A 22909-nucleotide genomic window follows, 5' to 3' on the forward strand; every position below is an offset into this window, starting at 1 on the left:
TCATCCGTAATTTCTTCAATCGAAGTATGAAATAACTCCCTATAAGTTATTATAACATTTGAGGAATTAAGTGAAGTGTGAATGCACATGCCATATATTTAATTAAAGTTTTCGTCATTACAATTTAATAGGCTTTTTATGGAGTAGTAACTTTGACAAGCAAGTCACCAGAACGAAGTTTACGAAAGGAAGGTTCTTCTCTAATCATGCTTACTACAGCCTTTTCAGCAAGAAATGGGAAAACCGTATGAATGTATGAACCGTATGTTTCCTTCGTGTAGATAAATATTTGGCACAAAAAAATTATCAAAATATTTTTCATTAAACTTTTTCAATTCCTTTCGTTGCTCATTGAAGAGATAAATAGTTTTAGACCCCATGTGATTTAAAGAAAAATTCAGGTCGACGGCACCACACACCAAGTAACGGAACAAGGAAAGGCAGCCACCGGCTCAAGGCTTTCTTAGCCTGGACACTTATCTTATTGCTAGCCGGAACGCAAACGTAGATAATCACCCCCGGGGAGGTGACTACTCTTAACGCCAAGCCCAACAAATGACTCTTTCGTTTGATCTCTAGAAAACTAACCATTTAGGTGCCTAACTCTCGGTCGACTACAGTACCCATTCCGTCGAATGGGTCTCCATGCATAGATAACACGTGGTGTTTCTAGCTATCCATGTGAAGCAAGAAGTAAATAGAGTGATGATAGTTTCTCATGGAGAGCTGTCCAGGTTTCTGTAGAGAGAAAGAAGAAATAATACGAAAATTAGCAAGCTGAGGGAAGGGGATCTAAAATGCAGACCAGACCACTAGAATATTTTGGAGTCGTGAAGTCCATCATGCCTGAAGAAAATATGTCCTTGAGTGATACAATTACTTTAAAATTTCAGTTGTGCATTTTTTATACGAGATATACTGAAATCAACTTTTTAGAAATTAAAAATTTGAGATGACGCAATTAAGCTTTTTGCTATTTCAGTATATCAAATTTTACTACTAAAAACCTTTATTATAAAGGTTGAATTAAAATAGATAAAAACATTAGGCTTTGTAAGTTTAAATGGAAAAAGAGCCTGAATATCTGCATTGGCTAAGAATCTTTCAAACAGTTGATCCGGCCCTGCTCTGAGCGATAGCATAGAATCACCTAACGGTGAAACTGACCCTAACATAGACTGATACCTGGTAATGCGGTGACATTTGCATTAACACAAAGAGCTGCTCTAAAAACAATTCTTAGCCTTATTCATTAATATTCTATTAGAATAACATTTTGTTATATGTCGTCTTCATTAAATTAATAGATTATATGTATTAAAAACTAACTGCCTTATGATAAACCTAAAAATGCCCAAATTTTAATTGTTGTGTTAAAATATTATATCGACATATTAACAAAAACTCAAATTTGCGTATACCGTACAAATGGTAGTTTTTATAACGAAAAGAACAAAAAAGTAAAGCGATCGCATTAGAACGAATGAAACGAACGATGCAGAAGAAAGGAAATAAGAATGGCAAGAATCATTTTAATTGTTGTGTTAAAATATTATATCGACAAATTAACAAAAACTCAAATTTGCGTATACCGTACAAATGGTAGTTTTTATAACGAAAAGAACAAAAAAGTAAAGCGATCGCATTAGAACGAATGAAACGAACGATGCAGAAGAAAGGAAAGAAGAATGGCAAGAATCATTTTAAGGCTACAAAGTACTCTAAAAGGACAAAAATATCGATTATTTTTAATAATTTCCCAATTTAGAAAATATCACGATCATAACGTTCCTGAGTTGCTAAGGGATATAGTTCTTTGAAGAAATAATAGACTAACTAAAGCAGTTCTGAAAAACAGTCTTCTTCAGATACTAGTGTGAGACTTCAGAATTCTATACAAGTATTGCACATGAAATTGTGGAAATCTGTGCTACATCAAGTTATATTATCATGGATATTAATAAAGAAATCACTGTAGTAGAAAGTGACCAGTAAAAAAAATTAAATTAGCTATTTGTGGGGAATTTATATAATGAAATAATAATTTTTTTAATTTGGAAATTGTATTGATTATGATAATGCCTTGTTTTAATTTAATTTTAATAAATTATTAATACTCTTAAAAATAGTTCAGTTTTAAAAATACTGTATATGCTGATCTGACAAAAATTAATGTTAGTAAAATTTAAATTAAATAAATTAATCTGATGCGGAGGTCCGCCCTAAAAGCAATTAAATCATTGCAATAAAACACGTTTGAAACACATCCATCTTCTCCAGGAAAAAAAAATTCCGCAACAGCCGCACAGGGCCTCTTCTGGATAAAGAAAACCAGGTAAAGGGACTTTTACATCCGAAATAAAAAAATTTCATCCAAACTTGATTATTAGTTAGATCGTTTGTTTGGTTAAACCAGCGTAATCTTTCTCGAAATTGCACTCCCGAAGTCTAAGCAAAAACTGAAACATCATATTTGATAAAAAAAAAAAAAAAAAAAAAAAAAAAAAAAAGACCAGCAAAATCTTATCAGAGGCGCGCATTTAATTTTCGAAAGTTTTCATTGGAATCTCCATTAAAGTATGCACTGTAGTTCAAAACTTTAGATAAATTAAAAGAAACAATTTTTATTAAAAAATTAACATTTAATCTTGATTTCAAAAGTATCTTTATACATTTGGCTGCCTTATCTGATAACATTTGATAAGTATATGCCTATTTGCAATAGTTAAGGAAATTAATGCGTGTTTAACTTTTTTTGGATATTGGATATCCTGTGTGTATATATATATATAACTTGTCTTCATGAGCATGACATTTGAAATGATTTTCATGAAATAATTATAGCTTATAATCATATTCATCATTTGAAATTTTATTCATTTTATTTAGATATATCACACCTTCTCTCTTATGTATTTATGTGAAAATATATTTTTGAGCAGTAGCGTGGCCCATTCCGTGGAGAAGACACTTTTAAAACTTCGCTTTATTCCATCCCGGGAGGCATAATTTATGTACAACAGATACGTCAGTCCACGACAGAAGAGAAGAGCGAAAGAGACCAAAATATTTTCCCCGGTGATTTTATACTATAAGATTTTAATAGGGATTTCGTTGACACTTGTCAATTCATGAAAGGGAAATATAGATATATTTTAAAAGAATTTGCAAAGTATTAAGGATTTTTATCTCTTCAATAGGAGCGTGGGAACTTGCTGATTAAAGCAGTTTTACAGACCTCATGTTGTATTAATTACATAAAAAGGTGAAGCCCTACCTTACAGTGGTATCTAAGTAACAGATTAAAATTTAAGTGCATATTAATAGTAATACCAGCATATTAAAATGATACCAAGTTTCCATTGCCTTTACATTAATTCAGAAATAATTTTCTTCATGGGTATTAGAAATATAAAGAGATATTTGTGAAAATATTATATAAACCTAACTAATCAGCAATAATTACTAAATGAAACGGTCTAGTGCACAGATGTGTTATTTTGTAGAAGCTCACTTCATTTCGTGAATAGGATCTATGATAGACTTGATTACATAATTCCTAAATTTTGACTCGGCAAAATTACTAAATTAGAAATAAAATATTAAATTATTAAATAAAATAGCAGTAAAATTATGATTTCGCCTAAATGAAATATCAATATAATGATTTTAAATAATGTATTTGGACTGTAAATAAAAGCACAAGATTCAAAATTTTCAAGTAAAAAAAACTTGGAAATGAAAATTGTAATTGTAAGATTGAAAGATTTCATATCAAACACTTGGAACTGAAACGAATAAACATAAGATTCAAAAATTTCAGATAAAATACAAGGTTCAAAAATTTCATATAAAACACTTATAAATGAATGTAATAAACACAAGATTTAAAATACTCTGATAATAAACATTTGTTATTAAATAAATAATATAAAAAATATTTGGGAATGTGAAAACATATTTGTATTTGGAAACTTGGGGACACCCGAGATAACAACTTCATCCCAATTAGAAGAGCAGAAAATTTCCCTTGAGGTACTTACTACCATATGCTGATTATCATTAGGAAGGATTATTATTTTTCCTCATCCACGCTAAAACTTGAAAGTATTCTGACACAATAGATAACAGCGAATACTTTCATTACACTCCGAGGAGTGGGAAAATTTCCTCTGAGGTAATTATTCATTTTCTCTCCTATCATGTTATTATTTTTATTTATTTATTTTTAGCTTTACTTTGGGGTTACATAAACCTAATTTATTTGGCTAAATCATTTTTCTTGATTTTAATAGCATATAAATAAAGTTCAAGTGCAACACATTTTAATATTATGCATCCATTTTAAATAATAGATTTGAAAGAAAAAATCGCAATGTTTTTAATATTACTATAAAAAAATACTTTGCCATTGTACTATAATTTAAATATGCAATTCAAAATAAAATAAAAAATACACAATATAAATCTTGAATTTCTGAAAGGAGTAATATTATTGATGAATTCACTTATAATCTTTCAACTGTTGCTGTATCTGCGCATACTATCTTCGCGCCATCTGTATGAAACAAGAGTTCTGTTATAGTTAAAACAGTGTGTTGAGCAGCGAGCAGCCAGGAAGAGATGTGTGTAACATTGGCTCTCGTCCAATTAATTATTGAACTTAAAAGGGAATGACAGTCCACTAAAGGAGCCTTTATTTAATGAGTTGGAGCTCCTTTCTGAGAGTCGACGACATGTGGTCCGCTTGTACGGAGTGAAACAGTTTGATTAGTGTGAAAAAATTTCGATTCACTATCAAGTTTCGATTCTCGAGTTATTGAGATATCTTGTGGATAAAAATTCTTCATAAGACGTAAGATTGCTTTGTTTTCTTTATTGACTGTACCTTATTTCAAAATGTTTTAAGACTTGTAGAAAGGATGAAAGGATGATTGCCAGAGAGCTTGGTTTGAACATAAATGATAAAATGACAGTTTTAGAACTAATTGATATGATTAAAAAAGCGACAAATTTAAAACTGAAGTTAGAAAGAGTAAAAACAGAGCTTGAAATAGCACGAATTGGTCTCGAGGCAAGAAAAAAAAATAATGCAGAATCATTTGAGCCTAATGATTCCTCAGATTCATTAGTAAAGAGTATTAGAATTCTAACAATTAAAGTATCAAACAAACCCGAAAATGGGGGGTTATTTATTTTTTTATTTTTTTCATCTTTAGAGAATGCATTTATGGTAAAGAATGTACCAGAGAAATATAAATCTGAGATTCTTCTTAACTTATTATGTGAAAGATAGTCTAATATAATTACATGCATAGATGATGATAATCAAAATACACTGGTGTGCAAAACTTAAGCAACAGGTATGTTTTTTGCCATAAATCCACGAGAAATTATCTGAGAGACATGAAATTTAGAAATAAGAGACAGTATTTTATACTTTTGACGATGACGGAAGCATAATTGAGCAAAATTGAATACAATGCATATAGTATGGAATCAAACAAAAAAAAACGCTTTATTGAACTCATAGTATCGCTACACATGATTGTCTCCCCAAGAGGAAAAATGATAACCAGATGTAGTATCGGATATACCCTCCCCTTACTACAATGGTTGCTTCGCACCGTCTCTCCATATACAGCACCATCAGTTCTTGAGGTAAGAGTGCACATTCCTTAATCAGCCTCTGTTTCAGTTATTGGATGTTCCCCGGAGGATGTAATCGTGCCGCGAGGCGTCTTTCTAAAGCATCCCATACATGTTCTAGGGGATTTAAATCAGGGCAGAACGTTGGCCAATCCATTTGAGTGATATCTACACTTTCCAATAGCTGCTGAACATCAGCAGTCTGGTGTATCCGTGCATTGTCAACCATAAAAACAATAGCACCTCGGAACAGACACACATGGGGGAGGATCCTCTCTTTACAATAGCGATCTACGGTTGCAGAACCTCTGTCGAAAACGTGGAGCTCAGTCCATCCGTCAGAAACGTTCGTCCGTTCATCTTAATGCCTCCTCAAACGATAACTCCAGGACCACTGTAACGGTCTCTCTCCATGATGTTACTGCGATGAAACCGTGTCCCGACCTCTCTCCAAAGCAAGTGGCGTTGAGAATCGCTTGCGGCATTGAAACTACTTTCGTCCGTAAAGAGGACACGACTCCATTGATGAGATATCCAGCTTTTGTACTCCTTTCACCACTCTAAATTGTGCCGCCGACAACCAACTTTCAAAGGGATGCAGCGTTCAAGATGGCGGGCGAATAGGCCTCCTTTGTGAAGGTGTCTGTCCACTTGCCGCCCTGTTGCTGTACACAGTTTCTAAGAAATGTCACTTGCTGACTGGTATGGGGCTCTTTTGGCCTGCAGGACGACATATCGGTCATACACTGCAGTTGTTTTCCTAGGGCGGCCACTCCAATCTTTCTAACAGCTGTATCTATGGTTTAAAAGGCTTTCCAAGCACGCGAAACGACACTTTTGTTGATTCCGAACTATTTCAGCTACACTTGTCAAACTACTCCCCTCCTCCAGCTTTCCGATCATTCTTCCACGTTTGAAGTTGTCCAAGTGATTTCTTTTAGCCATATTTCACGAAAGAACTCACTTGCACTTGCAACGAATGTCTTTATTGGCGCCTCCATTCTTTCTTTCTTCATAGTCTTGAGTTGCTTGAGCCGACCGCATGCGTTTTGCGTACACTTACGTCGCTTATGACATTTTTTTCCTGACATTTGCATACTCATCACCTTTCTACTGAATTTCGTGTTCATTGTGCTGATCGCAATAACCCATTTTCTGCAATTTCATGGCTTTGTGCTTAAAATTTACATTGTTGCTTAAGTTTTGCACACCAGTGTAAATATGAGAAAGTTAAAGAAATTGTGCTGAGAGAATATACAGCTCAGTCCTGTCTAGAGAATTTCAGAAAGACTACGCGTCAGTTAAATGAGACCTATGTTCAGTTCGCTTCCTATTTAACCACTAGCTGGCAATATTATTTAAAATTAAGGAATGTGACAGATTACAAAACATTAAACCAGCTCACAATTTCTGATAAACTATTTCAAACATTGGATAGGGAAACTTCTTTACATATAAGTGTAAAACAAGCAGATACCTGGTTTGATCCAATTACGTTGGGAAAGGAAATTGATTTATATTTGTCATCTAGGGGAAAATCTCTATCAAAGAGTGTTGTTCCTTATGACGAAAATTATAATGCGAAAAATGTATCAAAGACCTCTTTATCCGATGTAAAGAGTTCGAAATGCATTCTATGTAATGATGCTCATCCTGTCTATGAGTGTTCCAATTATAAGAAATTATCTGTTAATGAGAAAGTTCAATTTGTGAAAGATAACGAGTGTTGCCTGCGAAAATATAAAGTGAGTTCTTGCAAATCAAAGTATTCTTGTGCAAAATGCAATACTTGCGTTTTGCAAAATGCAAAACGCAATTCTCAGTGCAATCAAAAGAAAAAGATGAAACCTTTTTTGCGAGTACGGTATCAAATAAAAAACAAAGTGAAAATAGAAATCTGCCTCCCCCCCCCCTCTTTCTCTACTAGCTTCTACATTCATACCGGCAGCGAGCAATGAACAGAACGTCTTTTCAGCTACGAGTAGTTGTGTCTGGACTAAAAACAAAACAGTTCTCTTGAGTACTGCGAATGGTTATTTATGAGATTCTTATATAAATGAGTGTGAAGTACGGATTTAAATGGATTCTGGCTCAATGTCTCACAAAGAGTGTGCAGATCGACTTCAATTGAGAAAAAAATAAGATAAATATCTTGGTGTCTGGGTTAAATGACTCAACGATTTCTGTTTGATCTCAAGTACCCGCTACTTTAATTACCAAAGCCAAAACCTTTGAGACTGGATTAAATTTATTAGTTGTTCCGATAATTACTCCATCAAAGCGAGTAGCTAAATGCTTAAGAGGGTTAGATAATATGAATTTAGCTTATGAGTATTTTTATATTCCGCAAAGTGTTGATTTATTGATTGGAGCGGGAGCTTTTTTTTGAGCTGCTGAAACCAGAGCAGATATGTCCGACAAATTCAAATCTAATCCTACAAATTCTGTTTTTGCTTATCTAGTGAGTGGAAACATTTCTAAGACGGAAGAAAAGAAAATACATTGCGGGTTAGTTAAAGAAAGAGTTGATCTAGAAAAGACTTTAAGAAGTTTGGGGAAATTGAAAATGTTGAAACTGAATTAATTGAGAATAAAGAAAAAATAATTTGTGAAGAACATTTTAAAAATAATTTTTCGAGAAATTCAGAAGGGCAATATGTTGTAAAAATGCCCTTAAAGGAAGATCATAAGTGTTTAGGAAAATCTAAAGAGTTAGCGTTGAAAAAATTAAACTTGTTTTGGAAACGTCTAATTAAGGAATCAAATTATTTGTCCCTATACAGAGATTTTTTACCTGAATATTTAGAGGTAGAGCACATGTCAGAAGTTCAGGATGAGGACGAAGAAGCAACTTATTTGATTCCTCATTTAGGAGTTTACCGACCTGATAGGCAGTCAACAGTACTCAGAGTTGTTTTTAACGCAAGTTACCAACTTCAAAAGGAAATTCCCTTAATTCCTTACAATATAACGGAGGGATAGTGCAAGGTTATTTATTTTTCATCATGGTTAGGTTTCGTAAATATGTCTATGCCTTCACAGCGGACATAAAAAAAATGTACCGAATGATCTTGATTCAACCTAACCAGAGAACGTTATAGCGCATTCTATGGAAAGAAGATGAAAAGGAACCAGTCAAAACTTAAGAACTAAACACCGTGACATATGGAACGGTAAGTGCACCGTTTTTAGAAACTCTTACGTTGAAACAAATAGCGATTGAAGAGGGAGAAAATTATCCCCTAGCTGCACCTGTCATTAAAGATGACTTTTATATGGATGACGAGTTAACCGGTTCTGATAATGTAGTTACCGCCAAAGAACTACAAAGGCAGTTCATTGATATCTTGGAAAATCCTGGCATGCAACTGCATAAATGGCATAGTAATTATGAAAAGTTAGTGTCAGGTAGTGAAGAAAACTATAATTTTACACACTCCGTGGAAACGCAAGTTCTAGGAGTATTTTGGAATACCAAAAAGGACTGCCTTTACTTTAAAGTCGATTTCACGGAGATTCTGATTTTTATCCACTATAGCATGACTTTTGGATCCTCTTGGATTATTAGGGCCTGTAGTGACGACGGCAAAAATATTTTTACAGCAGTCATGGTCTTTGAAACTGAACTGGCATGAGGTACTACCTGAGAAACAAACTAAAAAGTAGTCAAATTTCGTTGAATCATTACAGAGTGTTAGTAGCATGGAATTTGAAAGATGTATACTTTCTGAGGGAGCTGACGTGATAGAAATCCAGGGGTTCGTTGACGCATCAGAAGCCGCTTATGGTGCAGTTATGTACTGTAAGTGTATTAGAGATGCTCACGTATCAATTAAATTGATTGCCAGTAAGTCGAGAGTGTCTCCATTAAAAAGAATTATCATTCCAAAATTGGAGCTTTGCGCTTCAGTGCTTTCAACCAAGTTAGTGAAAAGGGTGATACATGCTCTCAAATTACCAATATTCCACAAATATCTATGGAGCGACAGCATGATCGTTCTTTCATGGATTCGCAAAGAACAATTTCTTTTTAAGACATTTGTTGCCAATCGTGTAACCCAAACTCAAGACCTCACTTGCATTGATGATTGGAGATATATCCCTTCAAATGAGAATCCTGCTGACCTCATCTCAAGAGGACTCTATCCCTATAAACTTCTTAAGTGAAAAACTGTGATTTGAAGGATCGTCACTTTTGAGTAGCAGTGAATACCCAAACAGAGACATCTTAATCAAAGTTATTGAAGATGAGTTTTCTAAAGAGTTTAAACCATCTTGTGACAATAATTCTTTTATAAGTGACAACAATAATTTTCTTGGTAATTTTCTAAGAATTAATAACAGTTATAGTAAACTTATTCGTATTTTTAGTTATGTACATAGGTTCATCGAAAATTGTAGAAAGAAAGATGATTTTATCCTCTGATGAGTTCAAAGAAGCCGAGCTTTCATTCGTAAGTTTAGTTCAACAAAGTGAGTTTGACAAAGAGATGAAAGATTTGAGATGTTCAGATGAAGTCTCAAGACAAAGGCAGGTAAAAAGTTTGCATCTCTTTATTGATAAAGCAGGTATATTAAAAGTTGGTGGACGATTGTCCAACAGTAATTTGAGCTTTGACAAAAAGTTTCCGATATTGTTACCAGGTAATCATCGGTTAACGAGATTGGTAATTACTAGTTATCACATCAAGCATTTTCATATAGCACCTCAAACATTATTGTTTATTATAAAGGAAAGATTTTGGCCAATTAATGGCAGAACTGATTGTAGAAAGATAGTCCACGAGTGTGTGACGTGTTTTAAATCTAAACAAGTAACGTGTGACCAGCTACTAATAGGCTAGCTAATGGGTGACCTACCTAAGGAGAGTGTGAGTCAAAACTTTCCATTTGTCATTTCAGAAGTTGATTTTTGTGGGTCATTCACAATTCAATATAAGCACCAGCGTAAAGGTACGAGCCAAAAAAATTATGTGGCGATATTTTTGTGCTTCGTCATAAAAGCTGTGCATTTGGAGTCTGTAACATAGTTAAGTTACAAGCATTTATATCTACCCTTAAATGGTTTTTTTCGCGTTGAGGAAAATGCAGTATTTTATACTCAGATAACGGGAAAAACTTCGTAGGGAGAAATACCGAGTTACAACGATTGTTTAAAATGGTCAAAAATTCTGATGAGAGTTTAAGTGGTTACATGAATAATAAAAATGGAAAATGGAAATTTTTGCCTCCTACAGCCCTAACTTTGGAGAACTCTGGGAAGCTGGGGGGAGATCCTACAAGTTCCATCTGTTAAGAGTAGTGGATAGTCAGAAATTAACTTATGAGAGCTTTCTAACAGTAATGAATCAAATTGAATCCATTGTGAATTCTCGACCACTTAGTCCTTTATCTTCGGATGTCGATGATTTCAGCGCTCTTACACCAGGCCATTTCCTGATCGGAAGTCCGTTTAATGCAATTGTAGAGCCAAATTTGAAAAATATATTAGAAAATAGACTGGGTTTGTGGCAAAAACCCATAAAATTTGTGCAACTAATATGGAAAAAATGGCACAATGACTATCTTATAACCTTGCATCAAAGATTGAAATGGTACTTTGATAAACAAAAACATAAAGGTAGGATAATTGTTGTAATAAAAGAAGATAACATGGCTGTGTGCGATTGGGTAATAGGTAGAATTGTGACGATCTTTCCGGGAAAGGATGGCAGGATTCGTGTTGCTAATATTAAAACAAATAAAGGAGTTTTCAAACGTCCAATTTCTAAACTTTGTATATTACCTATTGAAGCTTAAATATCATTTATTCGTAATCTAATATATATATCATGTTTTATTTTGTTAAACGTAGCAAATTTTTGTTTGTCATTTCAGATTATTGTATCATTTATTCTTTATATTGTGACATTTGAGAAACTTAATGCATTTATTGGTGTGAATTTATATTTATGTTGATTTGTAAAAGAGTATAATTTTGATGAATGTTAAAACACTGCAACACCCGGCGGTATGTATCTGCGCATACAACCGTCGCGCCATCTGTATGAAAAAAGAGTTTGAAGTTAAAATAGTGTGTTGAGCGACGAGCAGCCGGGAAGAGATGTGTGTAACATTGGCTCTCGTCAAATTAATTATTGAACTTAAAAGTGAACTACAGTTCACTAAAAGAGTCTTTATTTAATGAGCTTGAGTTCCTTGAGCACTGGAATGTAAAGCAGACACTTTTAAACTTGAAGGAAGGTGATTATTATTATTGTGGTGAGAATGGAACACAAAAATGACATCTTGGAAATCTGGATGGATCATTTAGCCCAGAGAAGGCTGAATGGAACTTCTGTAAGATGAAAAGGAGCACAAAGGAATGAAGACAGTGGAGGAAGCCAAGGAATGCAATGAGAACTGGATACTTGAGTTACGGATGGCAGAACAGTATGTCCACCGGGATGGGACCAAACCAGCTGCCCAGTCAAGTTTACGGAACCATCGGCGAGCCACGGAAGAGCACCACATATCGAATTGCCTCTCCCGCGGATTTAATTCTTTAAATAATTTGAAATTTTGGCACAGATGATTATCCTGTCGACTGATTAAAAGTAAAGACATATTTTTAAAACAGTTTCGTGGTTGAAGAGAGAAGGCACTTTTGAAATTTTTAAAACTTTGCTTTATTCCATCCCGGGAAGCATAATTTATGTACAAGAAAGAAGCGACTAGATATGTCAGTCCACGACAGAAGAGATGGGCAAAACAGCGAAAGGGGCCAAACTATTTCCCCCAATGATTTTATGCTATGAGATTCTGATAGGGATTTCTTTGACATGTGCCGATTCAGGAAAGGGAAATATAGATATCTTTTAAAAGAATTTGCAAAGCCTTAAGGAATTTTATCCCTTTACTCGGAGCGTGGGAACTTGTTGATTAAAGTAGTTTTACTCTTGTTGCATTAATTAAATAAAGAGGCGGAATTGGATGAAGAAATAAGAGAACATTTTAAAATAATTATGTTAATATCGGTTAAATTAAGATAAAACTATATATATGTATATATATAGCCATAATAAAGGAAGTAATTCTCGGCAAGAATTTCAGTTTTGGAGAATATGATCAGAGGAACATTGGATTTTTTTCAATGTATAAAATAATGATTCAAAAGAAGATATTGACACGTTATACTGAGACATTTTATGCAAACCAGGTTATAACACTTGATTAATAAGCTATAAAATATTTATTTGGAAAAGGATTCACCGTTCGATCGCAGAAGTGTGCTACTGGTATCAAATCGAGAGTTGGTAGTTTAACTTTCCTACGCAAATGGGGAATTTACAACTATTATAATGCGAAAGTTTCACACGGGAAAATGACTGAAGGCACAAAAAAGCACTATTTCATTGAATGGGATACAGAATTTATTACGATATTTAAAAGAAATGAAAAGTTTGGAGGATCGTGCAAGAGCTGACAAACCATCTTTAATCGCAGATGATATAAGCGCCCATGTTTTTAAAAGCGTCAAGTAAGAACTGGTAGCCGAAACATCAAGGAAGAGTAGCAGTGCTCGGGAAGAATATTGGGAATTTCGAAAACATCAATTCGTCGTATTCTGCACGAAAACTTGGATAAGTATTCGTACAAAATACAGCCACAATAGTTGCTGAGCATCATGAGGACAGATGAAGCCGAGTTTTTGTATCTGGGGCATGAATGCTGACTATTCAAACCCTCGTGAAATCCTGGCCAAGTCGCTACAATTTCCTCGTGAGAATGTTTGGTGTGGCTTCACCGCGCTTTTCATTCAAGGTCCTTTCTTATTTGTAGCCCGTTGTCCCTTTCCTGATATGAAAAACCTGAGTTGAATGCGTTACATGCATCGAGAAAGACAAGTGTAATCACCTTCATGCAGGATGGTATCCCGCCCCACTATGCATGGGAATCAATAAGTTCCTGTTGGACATTTTCACAGAAAACTATGTATAGAATCGAGGTTGTAAGTTTAATAGGCCCATACTATAACCAGACACAACTAAAATCGTGATTCCGTTGGAAAAGATTTTAAATAGACGTCCTGGGTGTTATGTCATATGCATTGATTTTCTGAGCGTCTTGAAGTCACCGCAATCAGTGCATCCTCACAGTCATTCATCGACTTTTACAATTTTAGAATTTTATGAAAAACTGTATACTCGGGATTTTACCATTTTATTCTATTGGATACCAGCACAGGCTGGAATTGATGGCAAGGAACAGTCTGACAGGGTTACTAAAATGACTCTCATACTTTATAACACAATAGTATCAACAAGCTATCTTAAAAAACATGTTAAACAAATATGTTACACTCAGCTGTAGTAGGTGTAGTATCGTGCCTCACATGCTTAATACTATGGTAGTGGGACTCATCCGTACTGACATATCTGTTAGGATTATAAAAGTCCAATAAATCGCGCGTAACTCATTGAAAAAACGGGGTAAGGAGAGATTAGTCTAGGTTTGCTAAAAAACATGTCATCTGTTGGCAAGAGTATTTGGAGAGAAAATGTATTGGTATTTTAACTAAATTTTGATGTTTAAACATAAGGAAAATACTTCTGCCTGTTTGTCCCTGTGTGTATGTGTTGGCTCTGTACAAACCAGACTATCTGACTTATGCCTATCAAATTTGGCAAATATATACTTTGGGGAATGGAAAAGTGATTTTAGGAGTGATTTTTTGAATATATAATTAGAATTTTATACGAATAAGATTTATTTTCAGAATGAAGCAATGTTGGGCATTTTTTAATGCCCCCATTTTAAAATGTTGCTGCTTTTACTGGAGATATAATTGAAAAAATAAATATTATGTGCATAAAATATAGATAGAAAAACAGAAAATCGGGCGAGCGTAAAGATACATACACACAGATAGATATCAAAATTTGAAGTTTAAGAATGATTTGTTGTGGAAACAATTGAAATTTTCATCAACCATTAATCACAGATGACTAATTGTCGCCAAAGGTGGAAAGTTTAAAATATGCGATTACATATATCAAGGACATTTGCAAATCATATCAATTCTTTGAATTATTCATTTACAGTCAAAGTATGCCAAATACAGTTCTCAAATGAAAATTAATAAACTTTAAAAAGAAATCTAAAACAGCGAAATTCTATTCTAAAATAATACACCTGAACTTAACTACTACCATCACAGACGATTCCAACTGTTTTGAGATAAATGGTTCATTGAAATGTACATTTTAGCTAATTAATAACACATAAGTCAGTAAGAGAATTTAACAGATGATAAATTTCTTACTATTTGAAATTAAATCAGTTCAAAGTTTTTGAATTTGCGGTAATTAAATAAATAATTCATATACATATAAAATAAATAACTTAAGACACCTAATATAGTAATAAAAATACAGAATATCTCCTATTTAAAAATCTAGTATTTACGTTTGCATGAAAACTTTATCTTTTCATACGTAAATATAAACGGGAAAATCTTGACTACACTGCTTGACAATTGCTAAGAAACGGGGGATTTATGCAAAATTGCGTCTCAGACAGCTGACCAATAAAAGTGAATTCAAGTTGAGAGGGCGTGGTAGACCAAGACTCGTTATCTGCATAAAAGACATTGCATACAAGCTCATGATTCATACGAAAATTCATGCTGTTTGATGTTTGACCCAAAGTAGTGCAGGATGTTATAAAAGTTTTTTCTGTGAAATTCTGTTTGGTTCTTGCAATAATAAAAAGCAAAATGTCAGTAAGATATCATTTGAGCGCCTACGATCGTGGACGAGCAGTTGGACGACTGGAAGCAGGTCAAAGTGTCACCACTGTAGCTGCTGCAATGGGTCTATCAAAGAGTGTCATATCGCGATTAAAGAAGGCCGCTGAAGGGGGAAATGCTTTGAAAAAGCATGCCGTGGGCCGTGGTGGGAACACCACACCTTTAGAGGATCGCTATGTAAGCCTCATGTCATAAAGCAACAGAAATTTAACTCCTGGCCAGATAGCTGCAAACCTTGCAACCGCTACCGGTACGCATGTTTCTGCAAGAACTATCTCACGGCGATTACATCAAGTTGGTTTGTATGCACGGAAGCCTGTTCGTTGCATCCCGCTTCAACCACGCCATCGTCGTGAGAGATTACGCTGGTGTAAGGAACATGTTGGTTGGGATATCCAAAATTGGTCTAGAGTGATGTTCTCAGACGAATCTCGTTTCAGTGTGACAAGCGATTCTGGCCACCAATTACTGTGGAGAGAGCGTGGAACACGTTATGCACAACAGTTTGTTAGTGAACGTGATCGGTACGGCCCAGACGTGATGGTGTGGGCAGGCATCATGCACAATGGCAGAACACCGCTTCACATCTTTGAGCGAAGAAGCGTTACATTGCAACGGTATTGCAGAGAGGTTATTACGGATCATGTTCGTCTTTTTAGGGGTGATGTAGGTCTTGACTTTTTGTTTATGGGCGATAATGCGCGGCCACACAGAAGCGTTGAGGTATCGGACACACTGCAAAATGAAAATATTGTCCGTATGCAATGGCCTACTTACTCTCCCGAGCTAAATCTCATTTAAGATGCCTGGGATGCTCTTGGCAGACGTGTTTCACAAAGAACCATCCCTCCCCGAACAGTGCAAAAGTTCAAAATCGCCTTGAGAGAGGAGTAGGACAATATCCCCCAAGAACTCCTCGATAGTTTAGTGCAGAGCATGGAGAACAGATGCAAAATGTGCATTAGTGTCCGCGGTCATCATACATCTTACTAAGGTACTTATGTCTACATCATTCTTACCTGAAGATCGATTTTTGTGGGGCTGTTTGGAAATCATCCAAGGAGCATCTTTTTTATTTTTAAGTTTTTAACTCTTCGATGCGTCGATATCAGCACCATTTTGCACTATAATAAATGCACATTCTCCCTACTAAATATGTACTTAGTTTCATTTCTTCAATCATTGTCTGTACTTAATTATTCCGAAAAACGTAACTGTTCCTTAGCAATTGTCAAGCAGTGTATAAAACATACATGCTATCTAAGATATACATATATTTTTTAAAAGAATAAAAACATGAAACATAAAGACAGATAAACTAATAAAATTGATGAATTTTTTTAAAGATAATTTACGTTAAAGATAACATTTTTTGTGTTAATATTTTTAATTCCACTGAATGTTTTTCTCCGAAATGTATTTGTGCGGAATTTAGTATCTCTACCTACAATGGTCTATCTTGTAAAACAGACTGATTGATGCATATGTATATATATATATATATATATTCACTTTTATTCTTGGAAGAAAATCTTATTTTGTGAATTAAAATTTTTAGATTAAAGTTTGAATATTCTATACTTTAATTTTTGAATAATTTTAAGTGAAAAATTTGGAGATACCTGTTAAATTTAAAGCATATTATGGTTGAAAGTAAATTACAGAAATAGAAGTGAATGTTCACTCATGTCATTATGAGGAAATAAAACATCTCTTTAAAAACTTCCCTAATGTTAGAGCAAGAGTTTCTCTTGCAATTCAATAACAAAAGTCTGACTTTATTTCTTTTAATAAAGAAACTAATGTTCTGAATTCGTTTGCTCTTGAAATCTTATATTGATCTCGACTGGGTTTCTGCAAACTATAGGCTCATTGTGAGAAAACAAGACTTTTCCCATAGCAAAATTTCTGCAACATGCACATTGTTTTAACGAAAAAAAATTGCTTAAGAATTGCTTAATTGCTGGGCACATCAAAATGTGCCCTTAAAGCCATTTCTAATAAACATAATTAAATTCCCAAGAGATTTGAATCTACAATACAGGAGCTGTAATGTCAACAGTCCAAAGAGATTATTTAAGTAATTCTAATCGGGGAAGGGCAAGATTATTAAATAGGCAAAGTTGGCAATTGTCAAGGAGGTCCTCAGCTCTTGATAATTTTTATTTAGTTTTGTATTTTCATTTAATGACAGAGGGCCTTGCAATCAAATTTATTCAAGTCAAAATCAAGTATTGATTAAATTAATTTTGGAACTTTATTCTATTAATATTCCTAATTACCGTTTACAAGTTATTCATTATGCTGTTTTATAATTCAAAAAAATTTGGAGCTTTATAGTTTAAAAAAAATTTCCCTCCTTTTACAATGTAGTTTAGAGTGTGTTATAGAAAGTTTTTTTTTTTTTTAATATTTTGCTTAAAGTTAATTTTACATTTTAAATGTGCACTCTTTTTATATGTAAAATATTGAAATAGACTTTTTAGAAAGGTACTTGCGACCGCAGTTTTTAAAATTCGCTACTTAAAATTGCTGAATAAAAATTAAATTAAAATCAATAAAAAATTTGGAGGGAAAAAAGGGGTTTCGAGATTTCAGGACCTCTGGAAGTGTTAAAACGGCTCTGAATTCTTGGAAATAATTCCATTGTTTAAAATATGGAAAAATAGTATAGTTAAAATTTCAATAAAAATATAGATGTATATTGCTGGAGAGTGTATTGCCAGAACTTCATTCAACATTATTTTTAATGACTTATATTACATATAAGAACGATCTTTAAAAAAACAATTTTGATGGAAAAAGAGTATAGTTAACCAGTTAAAATTTCAATAAAAATGTAGATGTATATTGCTGGAGAGTGTATTACCAGAACTTCATTCAACATTATTTTTAATGACTTATATTACATATAAGAACGATCTTTAAAAAAACAATTTTGATGGAAAAAGAGTATAGTTAACCAGTTAAAATTTCAATAAAAATGTAGATGTATATTGCTGGAGAGTGTATTACCAGAACTTCATTCAACATTATTTTTAATGACTTATATTACATATAAGAACGATCTTTAAAAAAACAATTTTGATGGAAAAAGAGTATAGTTAACCAGTTAAAATTTCAATAAAAATGTAGATGTATATTGCTGGAGAGTGTATTACCAGAACTTCATTCAACATTATTTTTAATGACTTATATTACATATAAGAACGATCTTTAAAAAAACAATTTTGATGGAAAAAGAGTATAGTTAACCAGTTAAAATTTCAATAAAAATGTAGATGTATATTGCTGGAGAGTGTATTACCAGAACTTCATTCAACATTATTTTTAATGACTTATATTACATATAAGAACAATCTTTAAAAAAATTTAAATTTCTGAAAAATATTTACTACATATCTTAATGTAAAAATTATATTTTATTCTGTTTTATTTTTCAACTGTAGATTTGGGTTATGGTTTAATAAATAGCGCATTTAGAATAAAATTAACTTTGAATTCCTCTAACATCTCCTGCAGATTTTCGCAGATGCAAATGATCAGTTTGCAAAATATTAATATACTTCTGTTTTAGTACGCTGTTTCTTTTTATGCATTGTGTACTTGCAATATTTCATATACAAAATGCAAAGTTATATAATGTAAAAAACATGAAAAAAATCATTTATCTTTATCTGAGTACAGATTTTAAAAAGAATTCAACAACATTGAAATTATATCTACGTTGATAAACAGAAAAGTTTCAATTTGTAATGGCGCTTCTACTTTGGAAATGGATATAACATGGAAAATTAACATCCGTAGTTGGAAGCTTTTCTTACTACTTACATCATTTCAAGAATTGTTTTTGCAACTATTCCCTCCTTACAAATCATTCCAATACCATTCACCTCATATAATTATACTTCAAACTTAAGAAACAACCTTTTTTTAAGAGCTTATATTTAAATAACATATATTTCAGTGTCCGAACTTATTGAATTAAACAAACGAATCAAGAAGAAATAAAACAAAAACTAATGAAACCAAAGCTCTTTCGTTTAATGCAAATCGTTGTATTTATGTAAAGTAATGCATTTACTAAAATCTAGATTATTGTCTCAAGGTGGATACAGTATTTATATGAGAAGAAATATCATTCGTCCTTGATTGTTATCATACATTTTTAAATAAATTCATTTAAAAACAATTCGTGTTTCATAAAAAACAAAGTGGAAAGTATGAAATTGTATTAAAACGCATGTAAACGCATTAAACAGCATGTCATTAAGTATTCGAAATTGCGTTAAACATCATGTTAACTTTCGCCAAATCTGACACTTTTAGATAAGGTTTAAAATGTTGTAACCTCTTCTAGAATTGATCCTTATCAGTAACACAACCGCCTTGTAAGCAAGACCATTGATTGACAGTTTTATGGCCAGTACGGAAGTGGTCGCGTACGGAAAAGTCATACAATCAATACTTTGTGGCGGTGGTCATGCTGAATATTTTGACATTAAAATGAGTACACAGTATTATAGGTATTTTGTGATCAATTTCATTCTCTGTGTGTCTGATTTGTATGAAACGTTTCAGTATGACATGTGAGCCCCTTTCCTCTTTTACTTTTGGTATCATTTTTATACATGGAAAAAATCCAATGTCCTTCTGATCATATCTGCGCAAACTTAAATATTTTCCGAGCATTACTTATTTTATTATGAATTTTTGAAGCTTGCATACATTTATGATGCAATCCTTATACAAGCAATTTCAAGCAATCTACACATTAATTGATCAGAGCCGGTCTTCTCTATGAAGGGGCCAGGGTGCAAGAAGACATTTCGGGCCCTAATTATTTGAAGTAAAGTAGTAAAGTATTATTAAGAGTATGAAGTAAAGTATTATTAAGAAGTAAAAAAAAATACAAACACGAACACGAACTCATATTATTAATGCATGTTTATTTAATGCGTGATTTTGTTTTTGCTAATACATCAATTACTTCAGAAAAATTATAATGTTTTGCAATTTCTTTTTCGATGCTTAATATAGCAAGTACGTTTAGGCGTTCTGAACACATGCTTGACCGAAGACAATTCTTTATTAATTTTAATTTACTGAAAGAGCTCTCAGCACTTGCTATAGTAACTGGCAACGTAAAGAAAAGTTTTAAAACAGTTAATACATTTAGAAATAACTCATAAACAAGAGAAGCACCCCCTATCGGCTAAAATCGCTATCTTCGTAACAGAGGGCTTGTCTAAGTGCCATAAGAAACAACACAGAAATAACTCATTATAATTATTATTTAGTATATATTGCAATATGTCTTGTGCATTATTTACATCTCTTTCATTCAAAATCAAATCCTGTAGCAAACAAATTTCCTGAATTAGGTTTTCATCTACATCTTTGTTATAAAACTTCACAAAGTTTTTGGAATATCTCTCTAATTCATGTTTTTCTAAAATTTTTATATCAGTAACTAATTTGAAATCAGAAATAATATTTGGTATACTTTTAAATCTATCTTCTATTTGTAAAATAACAGTATCAATTACAGTGTTAAAAAAATAACACCTAAATTCCTCTACCGGGTTTTTTATAACTTCATCTTCTTCTAATTCGGAATATAATCTTTTTCTTTTTCGAATTCGTTTTACAGAAAAATGTTTTGAAATGTTCAAATTATGTGCTAGCACTTTTGATTCGTCTAAAAATGTGTTAAATTTTGTTCTTAAATTTTGGATTTCAGTTTTAATTTTATTGACTAAATTGAAAGTCGAATCAAGAACAATTGTTTTTGTTTGGAGTAGTTTATTGATAGTATTAATTTTCGACAATATTGCAAATCATATTATTAAACATAAAATAAATTGCATTTCTTGTATTGCATCTAATAAACTTTTAGCTTCGGATACCGCTGTATTATCGTTACTTACATCAATAAATTCTTCTAGGGCATTACAAGTTTGTTCAAACTATGTATACGCAGCTTTAGCCGAATCTATTTTGGCTTCCCAACAAGTGTCATATAAGGGTTTAAGAGTAATGTTTAAATGCTTTTATAGAATTTCCCTCTTTTTGTAGATGCAAAAAATAAGCAATATAAGCGTTGCAATATCCCCAAAAAATTTTTACAATATATACTGCTGGAAGCGGCATCGCAAATTAATAAATTAAAGGAGCGTGATAGGCAGGCCACATAAATTGCATGCGGGTTTAGAGAAAGTATTCTAAACTGTACACCTTTATATTTCCCTTTCATGTTGCTACCGTTGTCGTATGCTTGTCCTCTACTATTCCTAATATCTAAATCAAGTTCGCTTAATCTTTCCAATAGAGTTTTTGCTAATCCTTCACCAGTGAGATCAGTTACTTCAATAAACTCTATAAATGACTTATTTATAGTTAACCTTTTCTCTTCAAAATTTACGTATCTAATAATGGTTGAAGTTTGTTCCTTATGGGAAATATCAGGAGTACAATTCATTTGGATACTATAGTACATGACTGCTTTTATATCGTGTTTAATTTTGTTAAGGACTTCATTTCCTAACGCAAAAATAATTTGTTCTTGTGACCTACATGTGTTAAATGATGCACAATTCTATTTTTAGTATTTATTATTTTGTTTATATGATCCATTAGCACAGGACCGTATTTACTTAATAATTCGATTAAACTTTAAAAATTTCCATTATTAGACTTACCTATTATTTCGTGGGTTCCTCGAAGAGGAAGATTATTACATGCTAAAAATAGAATCACATCTACAATTCTTTGAAATAGTAATTTGAGTCGTGCCGTTTCCTAACTTATATTAACTTGATTTGTTTTATCAATAGTTGAACATAAATTTAGTCATTTTAATAATTCTTTCCAAGCAATAAACGAATTAATATGACAACTAGAGCGTTCATGATCTTGGATTGCATTTAACAACATTCTCCAGTTATTATAGCCACCTATAAATCGTGTAGTTTGGTCATTTCCTCTTCTTTTGGAAAACAGTAAACAACAAAAACAAAATACAGAGTGTTGCGTCTTTGAATAAATTAACCAGCTGAGAAGTTGAGTTTCACCATTTGGCATTTTTTTAAGTAGTATGTATTGGAAAATGATCAACCTTCAGCATTTTTAGCAAAAACTCCTTTGTGTTGCACAGGTCCGATTTTAACACAAAACTTTCTAAATTTATCAGTTATAATACTTGGCCATAAACTAGGATCATTTATATTCTCTTGATCATATTTGTTACTGTCATTTTCGTCATTATTTTCTGATTCGGTCACATTTGTATAAACACAGGATTCTTCAACAAATTTCACCATTTCAACATTTTCATTGTTAGATTGTGTACTTTGCGCTGAACTTTCTTCTCCAGTTGAAGTTTGAATTGTAATTTCTGAAGTTGAAGCAATTTCTTTGCCAGAATTACTTCGTAGACAGGAAACTAGATCTACTTGTGACTTCTTCAAG

At 32.9% G+C, this 22909-nt stretch overlaps 2 protein-coding genes across 2 annotated transcripts in view; one reads left to right on the forward strand and one right to left on the reverse strand.

Moving 5' to 3' along the window:
• Positions 1-22909, reverse strand: part of LOC129959408 (acid-sensing ion channel 4-B-like) — a 103803-nt gene that overhangs the window by 75099 nt on the left and 5795 nt on the right. The window lies entirely within an intron of this gene.
• Positions 9352-9816, forward strand: LOC129959409 (uncharacterized). The gene has a single exon (XM_056072229.1). It carries the CDS (start codon positions 9352-9354, stop codon positions 9814-9816), a length of 465 nt encoding a protein of 154 aa, XP_055928204.1.

This window comes from Argiope bruennichi, chromosome X1 (genome assembly GCF_947563725.1).
Source record: "Argiope bruennichi chromosome X1, qqArgBrue1.1, whole genome shotgun sequence".
In the NCBI taxonomy this organism is placed as follows: Eukaryota; Metazoa; Arthropoda; class Arachnida; order Araneae; family Araneidae; genus Argiope; species Argiope bruennichi.

Bases quoted from the DNA above. Each gene is read 5' to 3' on its own strand.
- LOC129959409 (XM_056072229.1), top strand. From the start codon at position 9,352: ATGGAATTTGAAAGATGTATACTTTCTGAGGGAGCTGACGTGATAGAA.